Genomic DNA, 21784 nt, shown 5'->3' on the forward strand with positions numbered 1-21784 from the left:
ACCTAACACTATGGGCAATTTAGCATGGCCAATTCACCTGACCTGCACACCTTTGGATTGTGGGAGGAAACCAGAGCCCCTGGAGGAAACCCACACAGAGACGGGGAGAATGTGCAAACTCGACACAGACAGTCACCCGAGGGTGGAATCAAACCTGGGTCCCTGGCATTGTGAGGCAGCAGTGCTAACCAGTGAGCCACCATGCCACCCTATGTGTCGGAGACAACATCGAGAGCAATGGATGCAGTAGATGAGGTGGGTGGATGTGTAGGAATGTCTCCACTGGATTTGAAATGATCCATTAGGGTCTTAGACAGAGGTGAGGGGGGAGATGTGGGTGCAGGTTTTACACCTCCTGCAAAGGAAGGTGCCGGGTGTGGAGGGTATATTGGAGAGGGGCATGGACCTCACAAGGGAATCATGGAGGGAATGGTCTCTTTGGACACAGGCAGGGCTAGGGAGTGAAATATATCTCTAGGGAGTGAAATATATCTCTGATGGTGAGATCTGACTGAAGGTGTGGAAATGGCAGAGGATAATGTACTATATCCAAAGTTTCATGGGGAGAAAGGTGAGGACCAGGGAGTTCTATCCTTGTTGCAGTTTGAACTGTGGGATTTGAAGGTGGCAGTGTGGGAAATGGAGGAGATGTGCTGGAGAGCATTGTTGATCATGTGGGAGGGGAATTTGCGGTTCTTGAAATAGGAGGATGTCTGTGATGTCCTGGAGTGGAATTGCTCCTCCTGGGAGCAGATACAGGGAAGTTCAAGGAATTGGGTGTAAGAGATCATGTTTTTACTGGATGGGAGATTGGGAGGAGGTATAGTCAAGGTCGCTGCCACTTTAGATCTGTAACAGGTCATGTTGGTACAGCAGAGTGGAATCATTTGCTGAGGATAAAAAATGACACGTGAAATGCTCTTATGTGGAATACAAAGTTCTGAGAGTGGAACACTGGATTTTTGGTTAATTAGGATGATTTGGATTCCTGACCCCATTTCTGGACTTGCAATTTTCACCAGGGCCCCTGTTGAAATGCACTGCCTGGCGGGAGCAAAGATGAAAAAAACTCATGACTTTCAAAAAGTACATGGATAAGCACTTGAAATGTCATATGTCTTGTTCTGCCCACAAGCCCAGACCCTGCACTCTTAAACTGGCTGCCTCAATAGCAAGGATAGGCATGTCTTTCTCCACCACAATTTTCCATGGCGTCAAACCAGTGTTAAAGGACTTGTGCTTCACAGCAGCATAGAGGCATCATGAACCATAGTCTGCACGAGGGAACATCTTTTCAAATGTTAGGTTCAAAAGGTTCTATTCATAACTCTTATTGCTAAGTTATGCCCATCTACCTAGTCCCATGTCTCCTCCTTCCCCCATGTCAAAGCACTTTATATTCAATTAAAGAAGTTTAAAGATTAGTCACTTTTTTTAAAAGATGTGTGGAAGCTAGTTTGCACAAAACAGACACCCAAAAAGGCCAAGTTGATTGTAACTGCATATTTTTTAGTGATTTTATGCAAGACGAATATTAATCAGGACACTGGGTATAACTTCCCTACACTTGAAATAATGTCATCAAATCTTGACATACACATTTATATTCATTTGTTGCTTTCCATATACTACAATAAAAGTTTCCAGATCATTTTAAAATAGCAATCGCAGAAACTACAAGTAATTGAACACCTTTAGCCTTGTCTAAGTAAACATCATTCAATTAACTGAACAGATCAGAAAGCACCAATTCAAACAATGTTTTCTCTCAGCATCTCAGCCAAGCTTCTTCATATACTATTATTATCAACAAGGTATGTTGCTTCTAAAGAGTTTACATTTGTGACAATTGGATATGGAAGTGGCATAGCTTGGCATGTGAAGTCATGAGAGACTTTTGGCCATGGGTGGGGCATTCCCTGGCATCTGGGACTTAAAGAACCATCCATTTCATGTGAAGGAGGATAGCCTGGCAGAGGTGGCACAAAGGGCCTCACTTTCAGTGGGTGGAAGGAGATGGAGCATGAGGAGATGAGCAACCCACTCAGACCCATTCCCCTACATTCACCCCCTCACCTAACACTACAGGCAATTTAGCATAGCCAATTCACCTAACCTGCACATTTTTGGACTGTGGGAGGAAACCACAGCATCCAGAGGAAACCCACGCAGACACGGGAAGAATGTGCAAACTCCACACAGACAGTTGCCTGAGGTGGGAATTGAACCCAGGTCCCTGGTGCTGTGAGGCAGCAGTGCTAACCACTGTGCCGCCATGGTCTATTTTGCTTTCTATAGAAGCAATGGGACTTGCTTAATACCACCTGTAATTTCTGTTTTTAATTTCAGATTTCCTGGATCCAAAGAAATGTTATTTTGTCTCTCTATAAAATGGCAAGGTATATTAAGATTGTTCAGCCTAATCATAATCTCTGTTAAAGATAGATAGTTGCAATCATTTAGGGCATATCAAGATGCTAGGACATTCTGAAGTGATTTGCAACACTTCATACAATAACACAGCACACAAGGCATCCACTTGCTGTGACATGACTGTGTCAGCTCTTTGAAAGAGTTATTCCCAATTCCCCCTCTTTCCCTATAGCCATGTAAATTTTTTTTCCCTTTCAAGTATTTATCTGATTCCCTATTGAAAGTTGGTATGCTTTCACCTGATTTTCAGACATTCTACTTCATTAGCAAACTGTTACACAGCAGTGAAACTCGTCATGGGTTTAACCCTATTAATACTAAATGACAGTTTGAACTTGCAACTGTATTAACTGACAGAAAGATGTTTTCTTCGGCATTATCTCTGAGTCTTTAGACAATTATTTAAGTCTGTGTCCCTTCTGCTACTAGCAAAAACAGTTCCTCATTATTTACTTCACAAAATCTTTAATAATTTTGATTGTCTGTTAGAATCATACATTGTTTACAAAAGGAGACCATTTCATCATGTTTGTGCAAGCGGAATTCATTTGGTCTAACTGTCTTGCCTTTCCCCAAGTTCTCCAAATTATCTAATTCCCTTTTCAAATCCTCAATTTAATTATATCTTATATTAAAAACCATGATTTGAGGGATGTGCTGGAAAAGTCAGCATTTGCGGCTCCTCCCTCATTGCCATTGAACTGGGTAGCTTGCAATGTTAGCTGTCATTTAGAATTAACCATATTGTGGTCAGTCTGGACTCACATGTGGACATAAGGATGGCTGTTTTCCTTACCTAAAGGACATTAGTGAATCAGATGACTTTTTACAACAATGAATCATGATCTTATGGTGAACATTACTGCAACTATTCCAGAATAGAACTTGGTCTGGATTGTTAGTCCAATGATATTGCTACCATGCTCCAGCCTCCCTGCACCATAATTCCAGGCAATGCATTCCTGATCTGAACCGTGCACTTTTAAAAGAAATCTGTTGCTGTTGTTTCTTTTAGCAATCATTTAAATTGGTACCTTCTGGTTATTGATCATTCTGCCAATGGAAACAGTTTCTCCTTGTCTTCTTTTCCGATAGTCCTCATGACTTTGACTACCTCCATCAAAACTTCTCTGAAACTTCTCAAAGTAGAACAGTATCACTTTCTGTAATCCATCAATGTAGCTCAATTTCCTCACCACTGGAACCTTCCCCATGAACCATTTCCTCTCTAATATGTTTGCATCTTCCACAAAGTGTGGTACCTGCAACAGGACACAGAACTTAATTTGAGGCTAAACCAGTGACTTACACAGTGTTAACATACTATTCTTGCTTTTCCCAGGATCTCACATGTTGTATGACATGCTATCTCAACTTGAGTGGGAACCGTCAATTATTTGTGCTCTTATACCTTTAGGTCCCTCTGTTCCTGCAACCTCTTTTGAAAATTAACACCCACATCTTCAATTAAGGCCCCAGACTGAAGCATACTGAGGCAACATGCCAGATATAGTTGTCCAATGGTGCCCCTTTGAAGCTCGGGTGTTGCTGACTACCCTCATCATCACCAGCATTATCCTTTTCCTTTGATGCTCTACCATCTACTTCTAACTGCATTCCGGCATGCTGTCTCCAATTCCCACAATTAAGTTCCTCAGCCTCTCTCCGGCAGCAGTGACCCCAGATAACACCTGTTTGACCTTTAGTGGATGGTCCCCACGACTAATTTTTTTAAACTTTGATTTGACTTGTTATTGTCACATGAACCTCGATACACTGAGGAGTTTTATTTGTTTGCAGTACAGGCAGATCATGCGAGACAACGTGCATAAAGGTAATAGAACATTTAATGTTACAGCTGCAGAGAATGTGCATAAAGAATGAGGTCAACATTAAATTGAAATTTGAGAGGTCCATTCAGCAGTCAAATAACAGTGGTGAAGAAGCTGTTCTTGAATCATTTGGTACCCTCTGACTGAAGGGCATCTCCCTTGACTGAGGACTACTCCCCATGGAATTGAGACAGGGTCATTTGGCTGAAGCAGATGTAGTGTGTTATCCACATTAGCTGCGGACACATTGGGACGTGTGATTGTGACATTGCTGTACATCACAGTGTAATGTGTTCATTCCTGGACCAAGAGGCCTGTGTTCAAGTCCCACCTGCTCCAGAGGTGTGTAATAACATCTCTGAACAGATTGATAAGAAAAATAGGTCACATACAAGAAAAATAAGTGACATATCTTAGGAGTCCTGTGATGTAGTGAACGTGTCCCTGACAGGTTCAAGACCCATCTGCTGAAGAGGCGTTTAATAATGTCTCTGTTTGAGTTGAATAGAAAATATCTAAGCAAAGTTTCTTGAACCTGGAACCATTCTCATGCTCCATGGAGCCTCCTTAATGCCTTCAGATCTTTCCCATAGTGTGGTGTGCGCATCAGTGAAGGACAAAACATTGTCTTATAATCCTTGACAATAATTACCTGGTTTTTGTACACTGTGGTGTGAATTTTGTTCTGGGCTTCAGGATGCCAGTGGTGCACCCTACAACTGGTGGGACTGACAAGTGTCCAAATCCTACCCAGCATTATTCCTCGAATGGTGAGCTCAGAAACTTCCCCATTACCGAGAGAGGGATCAAGTTAATGAAACAACGTGGCGGCTTAGTGGTTAACACTACTGCTTCACAGCACCAGGGATCTGGGTTCAAATCTCAGGTGCTTGTGCAGCGGGACATGGGTGTCCTTGTGTATTAATAACAAAAAGCTGGTTTACAAAAGCAGCAGGTAATCAAGTAGGCAAATGGAATATTGTCCTTTGTTGCTAGAGGGATAAAGTTTAAAAATAGGGAGATTATGCTGCAGCTGTATAGGGTGCTGGTGAGGGCACACCTGGAGTACTACATGAGATATGTGTGGAGTTTATGCATTCTCCCTGTGTCTTTGTGGGTTTTCTCTGGGTGTTCCAGTTTCCTCCCACACTCCAAAGATGTTCAGGTTAGTTGGATTGGCCATGCTAAATTATCCATAGTGTCCAAAAATGCGTAGATTAGGTGTGTGTGGGATAGGGTAAGGAGTGGGTCTGGGTGAGATACTGCTCGGAGGGTCAGTGTGGACTTGGTGCATCGCAAGGTCTGCTTCCACACTGTAGGGATTCTAATTAGCACACAGTGATCAACCTCTAATCTGAATTATTTAATATAGCTATAACTGCTTGTTCCTGAAAGCATAAAAGACATGTAAATATTGAAATTTGATCACCTCTATGATCAGTTTAAACCTCTTTCTTTGTAAATTCTTCATAATATTGTAAGAGAACATTTCTAATGACAGTCAGATTGAGGAACACCTTTTGAATAATAGTACAAGTTTAGAGTGTGCCCTTCAGTTTTATAGCCGAACAAAGCTGAAAGTTAGTCTTCCATGTGAATCCCATGTGCGGCAAAAAAGCATCAGCATAAATGAGCTATTACTTTGAAGCATTCAAGCTACTGGGAATGCAGCCCATGAATTTTAAAGGGTGAATAGAAATTTAAACAGATATGATAGCCCAAAGGATGATAAATGCTTGCAATAATCTGAAGACAAGGTAGAAATAAATGCATTAGAATTCATTTGCTATTAGTCTGCAGAGTGCGCTTTGATGGGCTAGCTGGCTTTTTATAAGCTTTGACTGTTGTCGTTTTCTTTGCACCAAATTAAATGTTATTAAACAATATATTTTTTTATAATCAAATCTTCAGACACTACTTTCTTCCTCTGAAAGGAAGTTAAAATCACGAGTAAGCAGATTCCATAATTGTGCAATGTTTACAGCATTGTTTAAAGAAGTTAATAGTCTCAAAATGTACAGATCTTGGAAAGTTCAGTACATCACAAGGAGAAAAATTGGTTTAAAGAAAAAATATATTTGTAATATAACAATCATCACTGAGAAAGCATCAAACTTCTAATGTTTCCACCATGGATATGGATTCACTTATAATTCCAATACTTGCCTTCTTACAGGATTGTTGGATGCCTTAGTAATAATAAAACAGAAACATCATGGCTTTCCCTGCTCTGCTAGAGCAATTCTAAGAGAAACTCAGCAAAAAAACCTCCCATTCATTTAAATGAAGGATGAGAAATTAGACCAGGCCCATATTTCAGGCACAAAAGATATGCCTAAACTTCCAATAGGGTGGAGGTGGCATGAGTGCTCCTTACACATCAGAAGTGCACTGTCCAAACCAGCAAAAGAAGCATCCAGTATCTGTCTCTTAAGTGGTACATTTTCTAATTTGCTATGGGACATGGGAATTGTTGACTGGCCAACAATGATTTACCCATCCCTACTTGCCAGAGGGAAGGTGGTGGTGAACTGCCTTCTTGTACTGCTGCAGTCCATGTATTATTCACTGACCCATCATATCCTTAGGGAGGGAATTCCAAGATTTTGACCCAATGACAATGAAGGAACAGCGCTATGGTTCCAAGTCAAGATGGTGAGTGACTTGGAGAATAACTTGCAGGTGGCGATGTTCCCATACATCTCCAACCCTCATCCTTTGATATAGTTGTGAACATGGGTTTGGAAGGTGTTGTCTAAGGATCTTTTGTGAATTTCTGCAGTGCATCTTTCAGACAAATTGCTACTACTGAGTGTCAGTGGTAGAGTGAGTGCATGTTTGTGGATGTGATGCCAATCAAACAGGCTACTTTGTCCTACATGGTGCCCAGCTTCTTAAGTGCTATTAGAGCTGCACACATCCAGGCAAGTGGGGAGTATTCCATCACAGTCTTGACATGTCCCTTGTACATAGCCTTTAAGGAGCCAGGAAGTGTGTTACTCGCTGCACTATTCCAAGCCACTGACCTGCTGTTGTAGCCATGGTATTTATATGGTTAGTTTAGTTCAGTACCTGGTCAATGGTAACCACAAAGGTTTTGATAATATGGAAAATTAGTGTGGCAATATCATTGAATGTCAAAAATTGATGCTGAGATTGTCTCCTGTTGGAGAGGGCCATTGCCATAGATTCATGAGCCGTGAATGTGACTTGTTAATTATAAACCAAAAAATCTGGATATTGTCCAGGTTTGGTTGCATTTGATCATGGAATGCTTCATGTTTCTGAGGAGTTATGAACTGAATGTTGTGCAAACATCAGCGAATATCCCCCTTCTGACCATATGCTGGAAGGAAGATCAATGAAGAAGTAGCTGAAGATGGTTGTGCCCAAGACACTACTCTGAGGAACTCCTGAAGTGGTGTCCTGGAACTGAGATGACTGACAACAACCACAGCCATCTTTCTATATGCCAAGCAAGACTCCAACAAGTGGAGAGTTTGCCCCCTTGACTATCCACTGGCTAACCAACTGGAGTGCCCATTGATTCCAGTTTTGCTTGGGCTTCTTGATGCCCCATTGGGTCAAGTGCAGACTTAACGTTAAGGGCTGTCATTCCCAACTGTCCTCTGGACTTTAGCTGTTTTGTCCATGTTTGAACCAAGGCTGTAATGATTGACCCTGGTTCTAGATTAGAGTGGTGCTGTAAAAGCACAGCAGTTCAGGCAGCATCCGAGGAGCAGTAAAATTGACGTCTCGGGCAAAAGCCCTTCATCAGGAATACCTAATCTATAATCTGGTTTCCAGCATCTGCAGTCCTTGTTTTTACCTGATTGACCCTGGTGGAACACAAACTGAGCACCATTGAGCAGGTTATTGCTGAGCAGGAGCTGTTTGATAGCACTGTTGATGATACCTTCCATCACTTCACTGATAGCCAAGAGTAGACTGATTGGGAGAAATTGACTGGGTTTAATTTGTCTTGTGTTTTGATTACAGGACATACCTGGGCAATTTTCCACATTGTCAGGCAGATGCCAGTATGTTTGCTAAACTGGAACAGTTTGGCTAGGTGTGCAGCAAATTCTGGAGCATGTAACTTATCCAGAATATTGACAGGCCCCATAGCTTTTGCAGTGTCTAGTGCCTCCAGCTATTTCTTGAGTAATATTGAATTATGTGGAGTAACTTTGAATTGACTGGAGACTGTTATCTATGATGCTGGAGACCTCCGGAGGAGGTCAAGATGGATCAGCCACTCGACACTTCTGGTCGAAGATTGTTGCAGATGCTTTAGTCTTATCTTTTGCACTAATTTGCTGGGATTTCCAGTCATTGAGGATAAGGGCATTTATGGAGCCTCTTCTTCAAGTGAGTTGCTGGATTGTCCATCACCAGTCACCACTGGATGTGGAAGGACTGCTGAAGTTAAATCTGATCTGTTAGTTGTGCTTAGCTCTGTCTATCATTTGCTGCTTATGCTGTTTGACATGCCTAAAGTCCACGTTTATAGCTTTACCCAGTCAGCACCTCATTTTCAAGTATGCCTAGTGTATTCTTGACATGCCTTCAGACTCTTTAATGTACCAAGGTTAATCCCGTGCTTGATGGTAATGGTTGAATGGAGATATGCTGAGCAATGTGGTTGTTGGTTGTGTTGGAGTACAATGTTGACACTCCTGATGGTCCATTGGGCATCTTGAGTTCCTAGATCTGTTCAAATTTAGTTTTCAGGATGATGATTATTCCTCAGTACACAATACACAGTTCTTCCTCCCCCTCCGCTCTGGAGAAAATCGTTGAGGGTCGAAAGAGGTCGAGCAAAGATTATAGTTTGTAAAGAAAAAGCACACAGACCTGACTATTTAATACAGTGATATAGCAGTGTGAGTTTTATTATGATGACTTGGAGGTATTGCCGTTCCCATTATATATCCTCATTCAAAGGCACAGCAGCCCTTTGTCAGATATCACCTTACATGTCTTGGGCAGACTGAAAATATTAGTATTTATTAAATAGAATTTTCACAGAGGTAGTTAAAGTATTTTCCTTCTTTGCTTTCTGTTGAGTGTTGGGTTAAAGTAAGGAATTTACTTAGTATCAGGAGCACCCTCTAATGAAAGCCAATTTAACACAACTTGAAGTGCAGTCAAAGTCATCTATAAATTATCTAAATGTATCAAATAAGCAGAGGATTGCTTACGTGTGTTTCCTTTTGTGTGATTTTTTTTCTTTGTACAGATTCTGATAATAATATCCTGCAGCCAGAGAGACAAAGAGAGAGATGGGAAGAGAGTCATAGGAAAGGCCGCAGAATCTCCCAGAGATCGATCAGCAAGGAGCGATGGGTTGAAACGTTAGTAGTTGCTGACACCAAAATGATAGAGTATCATGGCAGTGAAAATGTGCAGTCATACATCTTTACCATTATAAATATGGTAAGATTAATTCAATTTTATATCCTTTTCTGAATAAAAATTACTGAATGTACTGATAACATTGAATGCAACATTCCATTAAGCAGTAATTATTCAGGCCCATTCTGACATTTATTTCTGATACTGACCTCCTTGAATTGTCTAGTATTTGTATTTTTCTGATGGGTGGCCATGTCAATAGAAATACAATTTGATGTTTATGGCTTCTCAAAGGTAAGTTAGCATTTTGTTGTAAAACCTCCCAAAAGTGTAGGTAATAGTCCCTAATTTAAAAGGTGAAAACAAAACAAAATGCTGGAAATCAAGACCAAGAGTCATCTGGTCTCGAAATGTAGTTTGCTCTCTCCCCATGGATGCTGCCTCACCCGCTGTGGTTTTCAGTACAGATTCCAGCATCTGTAGTAATTTGTTCCTCAATTTACAAGGTATTGCCCTGTTTATATGTCCAGAATTCTGAGAGCTCAGTAGCAGGAGCAATGAGAAGTTATTTTAGTAAGGTCCTTAGCTTGTCTTTAGATCTCCAGTTTTTTTTCTTCTCTTGTCTTTTTTTAATATTGGTGTCTCAGTATAAGATCGGTCTGGTAATTTAAAAAAAAAATTTAATAAAATGTAAAAAGCAGGGATTCCAGACTTGTTACTTTATAAATTAAATCCGATATGGTAGTGATCATACTATGGGTGATGTGTTGCTGCTACAATACATGGAAGGTGCTGTCCAGACCATATACTGTATATCCATAGTCAATGTTTGCAGATCAAGCAACTTCAGATCAGAATTGAGGAGCTGGGGTCTGAACTGCGGACATGGTCCCACATCAAGGAAGGGACATATTGCCTGGGAACTTGCCTCCAGAGGGCAGGTTACACAGCTTATATGAGGCAATTCACAACTGGTCTGTCGTCAGGGAGAGGAGAGTGTCAGTGAAGGTGAACTTGACTGAGAGGATAAGATTGAGGAAACGTGGATCCTGAAATTGTTCCAACATTTACAAAGTTCTTGCAAGCTGTATGGATGAGAGTGGGGACTGCAGGGAGGGTGAGCGAACTTACCTCTGTCCTGTGGTCAGTTCAAGTTGGGAGAGGAAATATGCATGGAGAAGTGGGAGGGGTCATGACAAATGGAGGAGGAAATACTGTACTGTGCAATGGAACGCTGAACGTTGTGATGCCTGTCTGTGCCAGAGTTAAGGACATTTCCTCAAGGTTAGAAAAGAACTAGAAAAGAAAAGGTAGAAGACAGAGGATGGTGGTGGAGGGTTGTTTTTCAGACTGGAGGCCTGTGACCAGTGGAGTGCCGCAAGGATCGGTGCTGGGTCCTCTACTTTTTGTCGTTTACATAAATGTTTGGATGCGAGAATAAGAGGTATGGTTAGTAAGTTTGCAGATGACACCAAAATTGGAGGTGGAATCGAGAGCGAAGAAGGTTACCTCAGATTACAACAGGATCTCGACCAGATGGGCCAATGGGCTGAGAAGTAGCAGATGGAGTTTAATTCAGATAAATGCAAGGTGCTGCATTTTGGGAAAGCGAATCTTAACAGAACTTATAAACTTTATTGTAATGTCCTAGGGGAGTGTTGCTGAACAAAGAGAACTTGGAGTGTAGGCTCATAGCTCTTTGAAAGTGGAGTCACAGGTAGATAGGATAGTGAAGAAGGCATTTGGCATGCTTTCCATTATTGGTCAGAGTATTGAGTACAGGAGTTGGCAGGTTATGTTTCAGCTGTACAGGACATTGGTTAGGCCGCTGTTGGAATATTGCATGCAATTCTGGTCTCCTTCCGATTGGAAAGATGTTGTGAAACTTGAAAGGATTCAGAAAAGATTTACAAGGATGTTACCAGGCTTGGAAAATTTGAGCTATACGGAGAGGCTGAACAGGCTGGGGCTGTTTTCCCTGGAGCATAGGCGGCTGAGGGGTGACCTTGTAGAGGTTTACAACATTATGAGGGGCATGCATAAGGTAAATAGACAAAGTCTTTTCGCTGGGGTCCAGAAGTAGAGGGCATAGGTTTAGGGTGAGAGGGAAAATATATAAAAGACACCTAAGGGGCAACGTTTTCACACAGAGGGTGGTACGTGTATGGAATGAGCTGCCAGAGGAAGTGGTGGAGGCAGGTTCAAAAAATTATGAATCTATGACTCTATAGAGTCATTGAGATGTACAGCATGGAAACAGACCCTTTGGTCCAACCCATCCATGCCAACCACACATCCCAACCCAAAGTAGTCCCACTTGCCAGCACCAAACCCTTCCTATTCATATACCCATGTATAACTCGAGGAGAGAGAGGAGAGGAATCCAGTTGTCATCCATGTGGGTACTAATAACTCAGGAAGGTGGTCCTGCTGAAAGATTTTGAATAGTTTGGAGATAAATTAGAAAGCTGAACGTCCAAGGATAGTAATCTCTGGATTACCACTTGATCCATGGACAAATTGGCACAGGGAAAATAAAGTCAAGGAATTCAATGCATGGTTTAAGAATTGGTCTGGATGGCATTGGTTTCAGTTCATGGGGCATTGGTACCAGCTCTGGGATAGAAAGGAGTTGTTCTGCTGGATTGGCTTCACTTAAACTGTTCCAAAGAAGGTAAAAACAATGACTGCAGATGCTGGAAACCAGAATCTGGATTAGTGATGCTGGAAGAGCACAGCAGTTCAGACAGCATCCAAGTAGCTTCGAAATCGACATTTCAGGCAAAAGCTTTTGCCCGAAACGTCGATTTCGAAGCTACTTGGATGCTGCCTGAACTGCTGTGCTGTTCCAAAGAAGGGTCACTGGACCCGAAACATTAACTCCTCAGTTACTTATTTCTGTCCAAGATTAATTAATTGAATTGAAATCCCAACAACTGCAAGAGTGGCATTTAAACCAATGACCCAACCCAATGATATTACTATTGTACCACCCACAGTAACCTGCACTAATGGATGGCACCATGGCACAGGGTGGCTTAGCACTGCTGCCTCTCAACACCAGGAACCGAGGTTCAATTCCACCCTTGGGTGACTGTCTATGTTGAGGTTGCAAATTCTCCCTGTTTTTGTGTGTGTATCCTCTGCGTACTCTGGTTTCCTCACACAATCCAAAAAACAAGGATGTTGCCAGGCTTGGAGGATTTGAGCTTTAGGGAGAGGCTGAATAGGCTGGGGCTGTTTTCCCTGGAGCACGGATGCTGAGGGGTGGGCCTTGTAAAATCATGAGGGGCATGGATAGGATAAATAGACCAGGTCTTTTCCCTGGTGTCGGGGTGTCCAGAACTGGAGGACATAGATTTAGGGAGGGAGGACAAAGATGTAAAAGGGACCTAAAGGGCAACTTTTTCACATACAAGGTGGTGCATGTATGGAATGAACTGCCAGTGGAGGTTAGTACAATTGCAGTATTTAAAAGGTATCTGGATGAGTATATGAATAGGAAGGGTTTTGAGGAATATGGACCACATACTGGCCAATGGGACTAGATTAGGTTAGGACACCTGGTTGGCATGGACGGGTTGGACCGAAGGGTCTGTTTCTCTGCTGTAAATCTCTATGACTCTAAGACTCTTGATTTCTCTTCACGGATGCTGCCAGGGTTGCTGAGCTTTTCCAGCAATTTCTATTTTTGTTTCGGATTTCCAGCTTCCGCAGTTCTTTCAGTTTTCACTTGAACAGTGTTCTGGTGAATCAAATGAGTATGGCTGTGGAAAGGTATTTAGAGTGCTAAGAGGGGCAAGGTTTTGGGAGAGGGTAAATATAGGCTTACAAAGCAAGAGGAGCTGTTTGGAACCAGAGTGGGGCAGAAAGGGGCAAAGTGTACAAAGTGAAAGAAAATGCCCTAAATGGAGTCAAAAAAAGAAAAAAAAGTGGTAACAAGCAAAATTGCTGGCTCTTTTTTTAAATGCATCTAATATTTAAGACAAAAGAATTGAATTAATGGAACAAGTACGGGTAAATATGTTTGATCTTATATCCTTTACAGATACATGATTACATGGAGATCAAAGCTGGGAACTAAATACTCAGGCATATGTTACGTTTTGAAAGGCCAGGGAGGAAGGAAAAAATAGTGGGGTAGCATTGTCAGTACAGGATGGAATAAGTATGAGAGCAAGAAATAATTTTGGTTTGAAATCAATATGGGTGGAGATAAGAAATAACAAGAGGAAGGAGATACTAATGGGCCCCCTAATAGCAGCTATGAAGTACAACTAATATTAAATCTGGAGATAATAGAGGTATGTCATACAAGCAGTAAGTTAATGATGGGTGACTTTAATCTTTATGCAGACTGACAAAGTCAAATTGGCAGAGTTAGCCATGAAGTTGAATTCAGAGTGCATTTGGGTCAATTTCCTAGAACAATGCGGTGTAGATCTAACCAAGGATCAGATTATTTTAGATCTGTTAATGTACAATGAGGCTGTTGTAATAAATGATGTCAAAATTTTTTAAAATCCCTCAGAAAGAACAGCCAGAAAATAATAGAATTTGGTATTCAGTGTACTCAATACTCCAAGTGCGGCTGCACCAGAGTTTTGTACAGCTGCAGCATAACCTCATGGTTCCGGAACTCGAACCCTCTATTAATAAAGGCTAAAACACTGTATGCCTTCTTAACAACCCTGTCAACCTGGGTGGCAACTTTTAAGGATAATACATAATGTGATCAAGCAGAGTCAGCACTGCATCATGAAAAGATAATCAGGCCTGACAAATTTATTATAACTTTGGAGGAAGTAACAAGCAAGATAGACAAAGGGGAAGCAGTGAATGAAATATATTTGGATTTTCAGAAGGCATTTGATATGGTACCACACATAGGTTTCTTATTTCATTGAAGCCCGTGCTATTGGAGGTGGTATATTAGCTTGAATAGAAGAATGGCTAATGAATAGAAAACAGAAAGTTGGGTAAGGGGACAATTTTAGGATAGCATCTGGTAATTAGTGAAGTGCCACAAGAATTAATGCTGGGCCACAATTGTTTACAAAATATATCAATAATTTTGATGAAGGTAAATATACAATAGCTAACTTTGTGGATGGCACAAAAATAGGACAGTAAGGCAAGGGCTGAGGATAACTGAGGAATATAATGTGGGAAATTGTGAGGTTATGCCCTTTGGCAGGAAGAATAGAGGAGCTGAATATTATTTAATTGGTGAAATGCTGCAGAAATCTACAGCACCGAGGGAGTTATTGTGCTTAAATCTCAAAAAATCTACAATACAACTTCAGCAGATAAGAGGGAAGGTAAATGGAACGTTGGCCTCTGTTTCCAAGAAAATAGAGCATTAAAGTAAGGAACTCTTCCTAAAACTGTACATGGCACTAGTCAGATTAAAGCTAGAACATTGTGACTGGTTTGGGACTTTTGTCAAAGGAAATATATTGATTTGGAAGCAGTCCAGAGAAAGAATAAGGAGAGGAAAGGTTGATGAAGTTGGGCCTGTACGCATTGGAGTTTAGAAGAATGAGTAGTGATCCTGTTAAGGATCTTGTATGTTTCAAAAGAGACTTGACAGGGTAGATGCGAAAAGGTTATTTTCCCTCATGGGACAGTTGAGGACCAGAGAATATAATCTCAGCATGAGAAGTTGCTCTTTTAAGATGGAAAAAAGGAGAAAGTTCTCTTCTCAGCAGGCAGTGAATTTGTGTAATTCTTTACCATGGAGGGTTGTTGAGCTTCGATCTTTAAGTATATTCAAGGCTGAGGCGGACAGAGTTTTAATCAATGTAGGAATCAAGGATTATAGTGAAAAGGGGACTTCAGGATTATCAGATTTGTTAAGCTCTCATTGAATGACAAAGCAGACTTGATGGACTGAATGGCCTATTTCTGCTTGTACATCTTATGATATCGGTCCACCTTCATCTGATTTATGAGGTCTTCAATAGGGTAAAAAGCACAATGTGTGGTGGGAAATCTCTGCCTATTCTGGAGCAGTTTTTGGAGCTGATCTGCTTTACCTTTTCAGCATTTCCTTTTGGTCAAATCATGTTTGTATTCTATCTAGCCTCAATTTAAAGTATTCAGCTAATGCTGACCTTGGCGATCCATCCTCCTTTATTTAGTCTGAATTAGCAGATGCTTCCCACTCCATTTCAGTGTGCATAATCATTTCCTTCTTTCTTTACAATGCTGCCCACATATCTAGCAGCCCAAATACTCTAATGCTGATGACTCAATCCTATTTCATTTATTGAGCCTTTTTTTGCTGTCACTATCCCCTCTGAACATAACTGAAATTACAGCATCTACCCAAACATCTACCTCACAAAACAAAGTTAATTGGAATATAAAAAAGTCTTCTGATCATAGTGTGCTGCCTTCTTCAATCCCTGCAGCCTTTATGAAGTTATTTCCACATGGTATTATGTCAAGATTGCTGAAATATTGAAAACTGAACCATTTTTGAGTGGGATGGATAGGTAACACCACCCATATCATACTGGCACATTTTTAAAAGGCCATATAAATGGATGGAAATTCTAGCCCAAAAGGGTGAAAGGCTTTTCATTAAATGAGAAAGGGAAAGGGATTGAGAGAAAAGATATGCTCATCATTTTCACAGAGACAAGGCCATGCACTTAGGAGTTCATTAATAGATGTTACTTGCTAGAAAGGACTGTTGGAATGAAGATTTGTGGACAAAGTGTTGGATATATCTTATTAGAATTTAGGTAAACCATGGTCTGTCATTTTGTCCTGTGTCCACTATCAATCTAATGTATTTTTCACTCTTTAAACTAATAAAAATAATTATGTCAGTTCATGCATAGCCTGGCTGTTTGGCTGAGTTGATAACCCATTTACTTGGATTTGAGTAGGTAAAATGATTGGACAAACATTTGTGAGATGAATGATAATGTGAGTAAATGTGAAGTTGTCTACTTTTACAGGGAAAAAAATTCTATTTGAAGGGAAAGAATTTACAGACCTCTTCAGTGCAGAAGAGCTGGGTTCCTAGTAAATAAATCACAAAAGGTTAGCAAGTGATTAAGAAGACAAATAGAATGCTGTAATTTATTGTAAAGAGAATGGAATGTACAAATAAGGAGGTTTTGCTGCAGTTACCCAGAATGTTGGTGATATCTCATCTGAAGTACTCTGTAAAGTACCTGTATTAGAAGCAGCTCAAAGAATGTTCACTCAACTAATTCCTAGCATGTAGAGGTTATCCATTGAGGAAAGGTTGGGTAAATTAGGCTTGCAGATAGTTGGACTTTAGAAGAATAGATAGTGATCTTGTGAAGCACAGAGGATCCTGAGGGATCTTGACAGAGTGAATGCTGAGTGAATGTTTCCCTGTATTGGATACATTATAACCAGGGGACAGTTTAAAAAGTAAGGGATTTCCTGTTTAAGACAGACTTGAAGAGTTTGCTTTTACCTCTGTGTCTGTGTCATTAATCTGAACTTTATCTTACCAGGGTACAGTGGAAGATAGGTCATTGGCTATTTTTAAGATTGAGTTTGACAGATTATTAATTTACATTGTAATAAAAGATTATAGGGGATGGATAAGAAAAAAGTTTAGGGTGCTGTCCGAAACTACTTATTCTTGGTTCTATATTTTACTCTGAATATCAAAATGGTGCACAACAACCCTGATTTGATTAATGAATCATCTTTTTGTTGACAATCAACAAATGATATCATTTTCCCCACCATCTCCCAGAAGTTAGTTGCTTATGATTTCTGCGCACTAGGGTCCATTTCTGTATTTGATATCTTGGTGCGTCTTTGTAATAGTTGATCAGGCTACTGTTGCTGTGTTAGAGAACACTGTTTCCTGGCTTGCAAAACTGATCTGATCCATTCAAGACCTTGCTTCATGTCCCTTTCTGATCCTGGCTTTTATCATGTAGGAAATACCCTAAATCAGGTTATGTGGTTGGGTTATTAACCCCACCCTGTTCATCCAAGACTACCACCTCATAGTCATAAATCTACTTCAGCAGGGTTTGTCTCCATATGTATGCCAACAAAGATGTGATTCTGTATCTCAGGTGGATAGGAAGAAATCACTCACACATTCGAACCATTTGGCCATTTCATAGGCTGCCTGCTTTAGAAAGTGCCCGAATGTGTGTGTGTGTGTATGTGTGTCTTTCTATACGGGTTACAATGATCCCAGCTGGCTCAATGACAATGTCTTCAGTCAAAATCTTCCCTTCATAATCCCATCTTGTTACCAGCAAGAGACTGATTTTTGCCCACACGACAGCGTCACGGATAGTTTACACTTGACAACATCCACAAAAGAATAAAAGCATGACTTTCATCACCAGTTCAACCTGTAAAAATGATTTGAGTAATCACACATGATGTTCCATAGAAAAATCCATAAGATCATGATCACAGCTGATGATACTCCTATCACAGACTGAAATTTGGCTTGACTGCTCAAATTAATTTTTCTAACTTAATGTGGTGTTCTTTCACTGAAACGTAAGCACAGAGTGCTGCAGATTTGGCTTTAACAATTGAACAAAATGTTCTGGTCGGCATGGACGGGTTGGACTGAGAACTTGGGTCAGCAACAACTGTGCTAAATGGGGTAATTACAATGGAATGAGGGCAGAATTGATTCGACTGGTCTGGAAGATATTTAGCAGAAAAGATGGTTGATGAACAATGTGAGATTAACAAAATATGTTATGACTATAATAGTTATATTTTAATCCTGGATAAAAAGGTTAATTATTTGTGATGATGAAAGTATTCGTCTGTGGATAGTCTATCTTTCCAATATGCTAAATGTTTTCCATAGAAATATGTCTGTAAATGATTTCTTAATTCATTGTTTTCATCTTTACTCCATTTGATGAAGCATTTAAGCAAATAATTTTGAAATCATTGCTTAAAAAAGAGAAGAAGTAATGTTATAAAGCTGCTTAAGTCATAGCTAATCTCTGACCTCAACCACAGTTTCCTTCCTGGTGTCCATAATCCCTTGATTCTCTAAATATGAGTCACAGATATACACAGCAATTGAGCAGTCATTGTCCTGTCTCAGGGAATTGCAAAAATTAATTTAAAAAATAACTCTTTGTCTCAGTCTTGAGCAGCTGATTCTGTATTCCAAGAATTTACCTGATTTTCATTCCTTGGTTTAAGTGCATTGAAGTGGGTGAACTTCTGATTCCATGAAGCTGACATTTAAAAATGACCACCTACACTTAGCACTTATTGTCCAGTGGGGGCAGGCTGGATTGGGAACCTGGTTGGATGACCCAAGAACAGTGGAGGAGATTGCTCGCTCCTGAGGCAGGCTAGGTGGAAAGACTGCCTGAGGGTTCCAGCACTGTTTTCAAATTTCAAAAATAAAGATTGAAATGTCAACAGCCTACTTGCTCTCACCCTGTCCCTTCCCTCACTGTTCAAACATCATCCATGTCCACCTATTTTACTCACCCTAGAGATCTCCATACACTTGTGCCAACCTTTGCCACCTACATATGGCTCCTTATACCCCCATGACATCCTGTGCTTTCGCAGCCCCTGTTCCCTCAATACCAATGTACCCATTCCGCATAGACTCTCATACCCTACATGCCCTCAGTCAATCCCATGACTCTTTTTGACTCCTATGCCAGCATTGCTAACTCATCTCACTCACCCAGCACCTTTTGCCCTTCCCTTTTTATACTGCAAAACTTATTCTCTGGCTTGGGCATAACTCATGACACTTCCTGATTAATGATACTTTTATTGAGTTGAAAAATGCAAATTGATACAAAAATGCATTGAAGTTGAAATTACAATGAAATTAACTCAACTGATCATTTTTGAGAGGCATCATATATTAGGTGAAGGCGGATTGAGGCCATACGATTTAGAAGCATAAATAGACCATTCAGCCTATAGCATTGCTCTGCTGTTCAGTAATATAATGACTATTCTGATAATTAGATTACCTACAGTGTGGAAACAGGCCCTTCGGCCCAACAAGTCCACACCGACCCTCCGAAGAGCAACCCACCCAGACCCATTCATTTACACCTTCACCTAACACTATGGGCAATATAGCATGGCCAATTCACCTAACTTGCACATCTTTGGACTGTGGGAGGAAACCAGAGCACCTGCAGGAAACCCACACAGACACAGAAAGAATTTGCAAACTCCACACAGACAGTTGCCTGAGGTGAGAATTGAACCTCCTTCACCGCCGCTCCCTCACCACCAGACGCCTGGAGGAAGAACGCCTCATCTTCCGCCTTGGAACACTTCAACCCCAGAGCATCAATGTGGACTTCAACAGTTTCCTCATTTCCCCTTCCCCCACCTCACCCTAGTTCTAAACTTCCAGCTCAGCACTGTCCCCATGACTTGTCCGGACTTGTTCTACCTGCCTATCTCCTTTTCCACCTATCCACTCCACCCTCTCCTCCCTGACCTATCACCTTCATTCCCTCCCCCACTCACCCATTGTACCCTATGCTACTTTCTCCCTACCCCCACCCTCCTCTAGCTTATCTCTCCACGCTTCAGGCTCACTGCTTTTAATCCTGATGAAGGGCTTTTGCCTGAAACGTCGATTTCGAAGCTCCTTGGATGCTACCTGAACTGCTGTGCTCTTCCAGCACCACTAATCCAGAACCATGACTGAGAAGGCAGGTCAGGCCAGCATAAAAGCAGAAGAAATAGCATGCAATGTATTCAATATTAACGGGAAGCCAGAGGACTGGGAAACCTTTGAAAATAAGCAGGGAATAACTAAAAAAGCAATAAGGGGAGAGAAGATGAAATCTGAGGATAAGCAAGCTTGGGATATAAAAGAAGTTTGCTAGTGTTTTTTCTTAGAAATATGAAAAGTAAGAGAGAGGCAAGAGTAAACATTGGACTGCTGGACAATTAGGCTAGAGAAGTAGTAATGTGGATTTTAAAAATGGTGGAGGAACTGAATAGGTACTTTGCATCAGTCTTCGCAGCAGCACACCAGAACTTCCAAAAGAGTCGGGGGTGGAGCTGAAAATAGTGGCTATCACTAAAGGGAAGGTAGAGGGGAAGATGAAAGGCCTGAAGGGGGATAAATAACTTGGACCAGATAGACTGCACCCCAGATTTCAGAAGGAGACAGCGGAGGAGATTGTAGATGTAGTAGTGATGATCTTTCAGGAATCACTAGGGTTAGGTAAGATACCAAAATGGTTAATATCCATGTTTAAAGTGGAGAAGCACAAGACAGGAATCTACAGGCTAGTTAGCCTGATCTCAGTTGTTAGTAACTTTTTAAAGTCCATTTATAAGGATGGAATGGCAGAGTAGTTGTAAGTACATGGGAAATTAGGGATAAGTCAGCAAGGCTTTGTCAAGGGGAAGAATTTGAGGAGGTAGAATTCTTAAAGAGGTAATGAAAAAATTAGACAAAGGAGAACCAGTGGACATAATCCACTTGGATTTCCAGAAGGCTTTTGACAATATACTGCACAAGAAGCTGCTAAATAAACTAAAGACCCCAAGGTGTTCAAGGTAAGTTACTGGCACATACAGAGAACTGGCTGACTGGCAGAAGGCAGAGAAGGGGGGTAAAAAGGCTTTTTTTCAGGATGGCAGCGAGTGACTAGTGGAATTCTGCAGAGGTTAGTGTTGGCACCACAACTATTCATATTATACATTACGGATCTGGACAAAGGAAATAAGGGCATTGCTGCTAAGTGTGCAGATACCACAGAGGTAGGTGGAGGGGCAGGTAGTGTTGAGGGAGCAAGGAGGATGCAGAAAGATTTGGACAGGCTAAGAAAGTGGGCAAAGAAGTGGCAGATGGAATACAATGAGAGGAAGAATAGAGGTGTAGACTATTTTCTCAATAGGGAAAGATTTCTGAAATCTGAAGCACAAATGGACTTGGGAGTCCTAGTTCATAACTCTCTTAAGATTAACATGAAGATTCATGTAGTGGTTTGGAATCAAATGCAATGTTAGCATTCATTTCAAGAAGTGTAGAATCCAAGAGCAGAGCTATACTGCTGAGGCTATATAAGGTTCTCATCAGATCACATTTGGAATATTGTGAGCAGTATTGAACAATGTACCTAAAGATGTGTTGATGTGGGAGAGAGTCCAGAGAAGGTTTAGAAGAA

General features: G+C 41.0%; 1 protein-coding gene across 4 annotated transcripts in view; it reads left to right on the forward strand.

Annotated features, from left to right (window-relative positions):
- Positions 1 to 21784, forward strand: part of LOC140479591 (A disintegrin and metalloproteinase with thrombospondin motifs 12-like) — a 569904-nt gene that overhangs the window by 212214 nt on the left and 335906 nt on the right. For all 4 annotated transcript variants that reach the window (XM_072573412.1, XM_072573420.1, XM_072573430.1 and 1 more), the window contains one exon: positions 9508 to 9704. In XM_072573412.1, coding sequence (XP_072429513.1) covers positions 9508 to 9704 — 197 coding nt within the window. The remainder of the gene's footprint in view (positions 1 to 9507; positions 9705 to 21784) is intronic.

This window comes from Chiloscyllium punctatum, chromosome 1, assembly GCF_047496795.1.
Source record: "Chiloscyllium punctatum isolate Juve2018m chromosome 1, sChiPun1.3, whole genome shotgun sequence".
Lineage (NCBI taxonomy): Eukaryota > Metazoa > Chordata > Chondrichthyes > Orectolobiformes > Hemiscylliidae > Chiloscyllium > Chiloscyllium punctatum.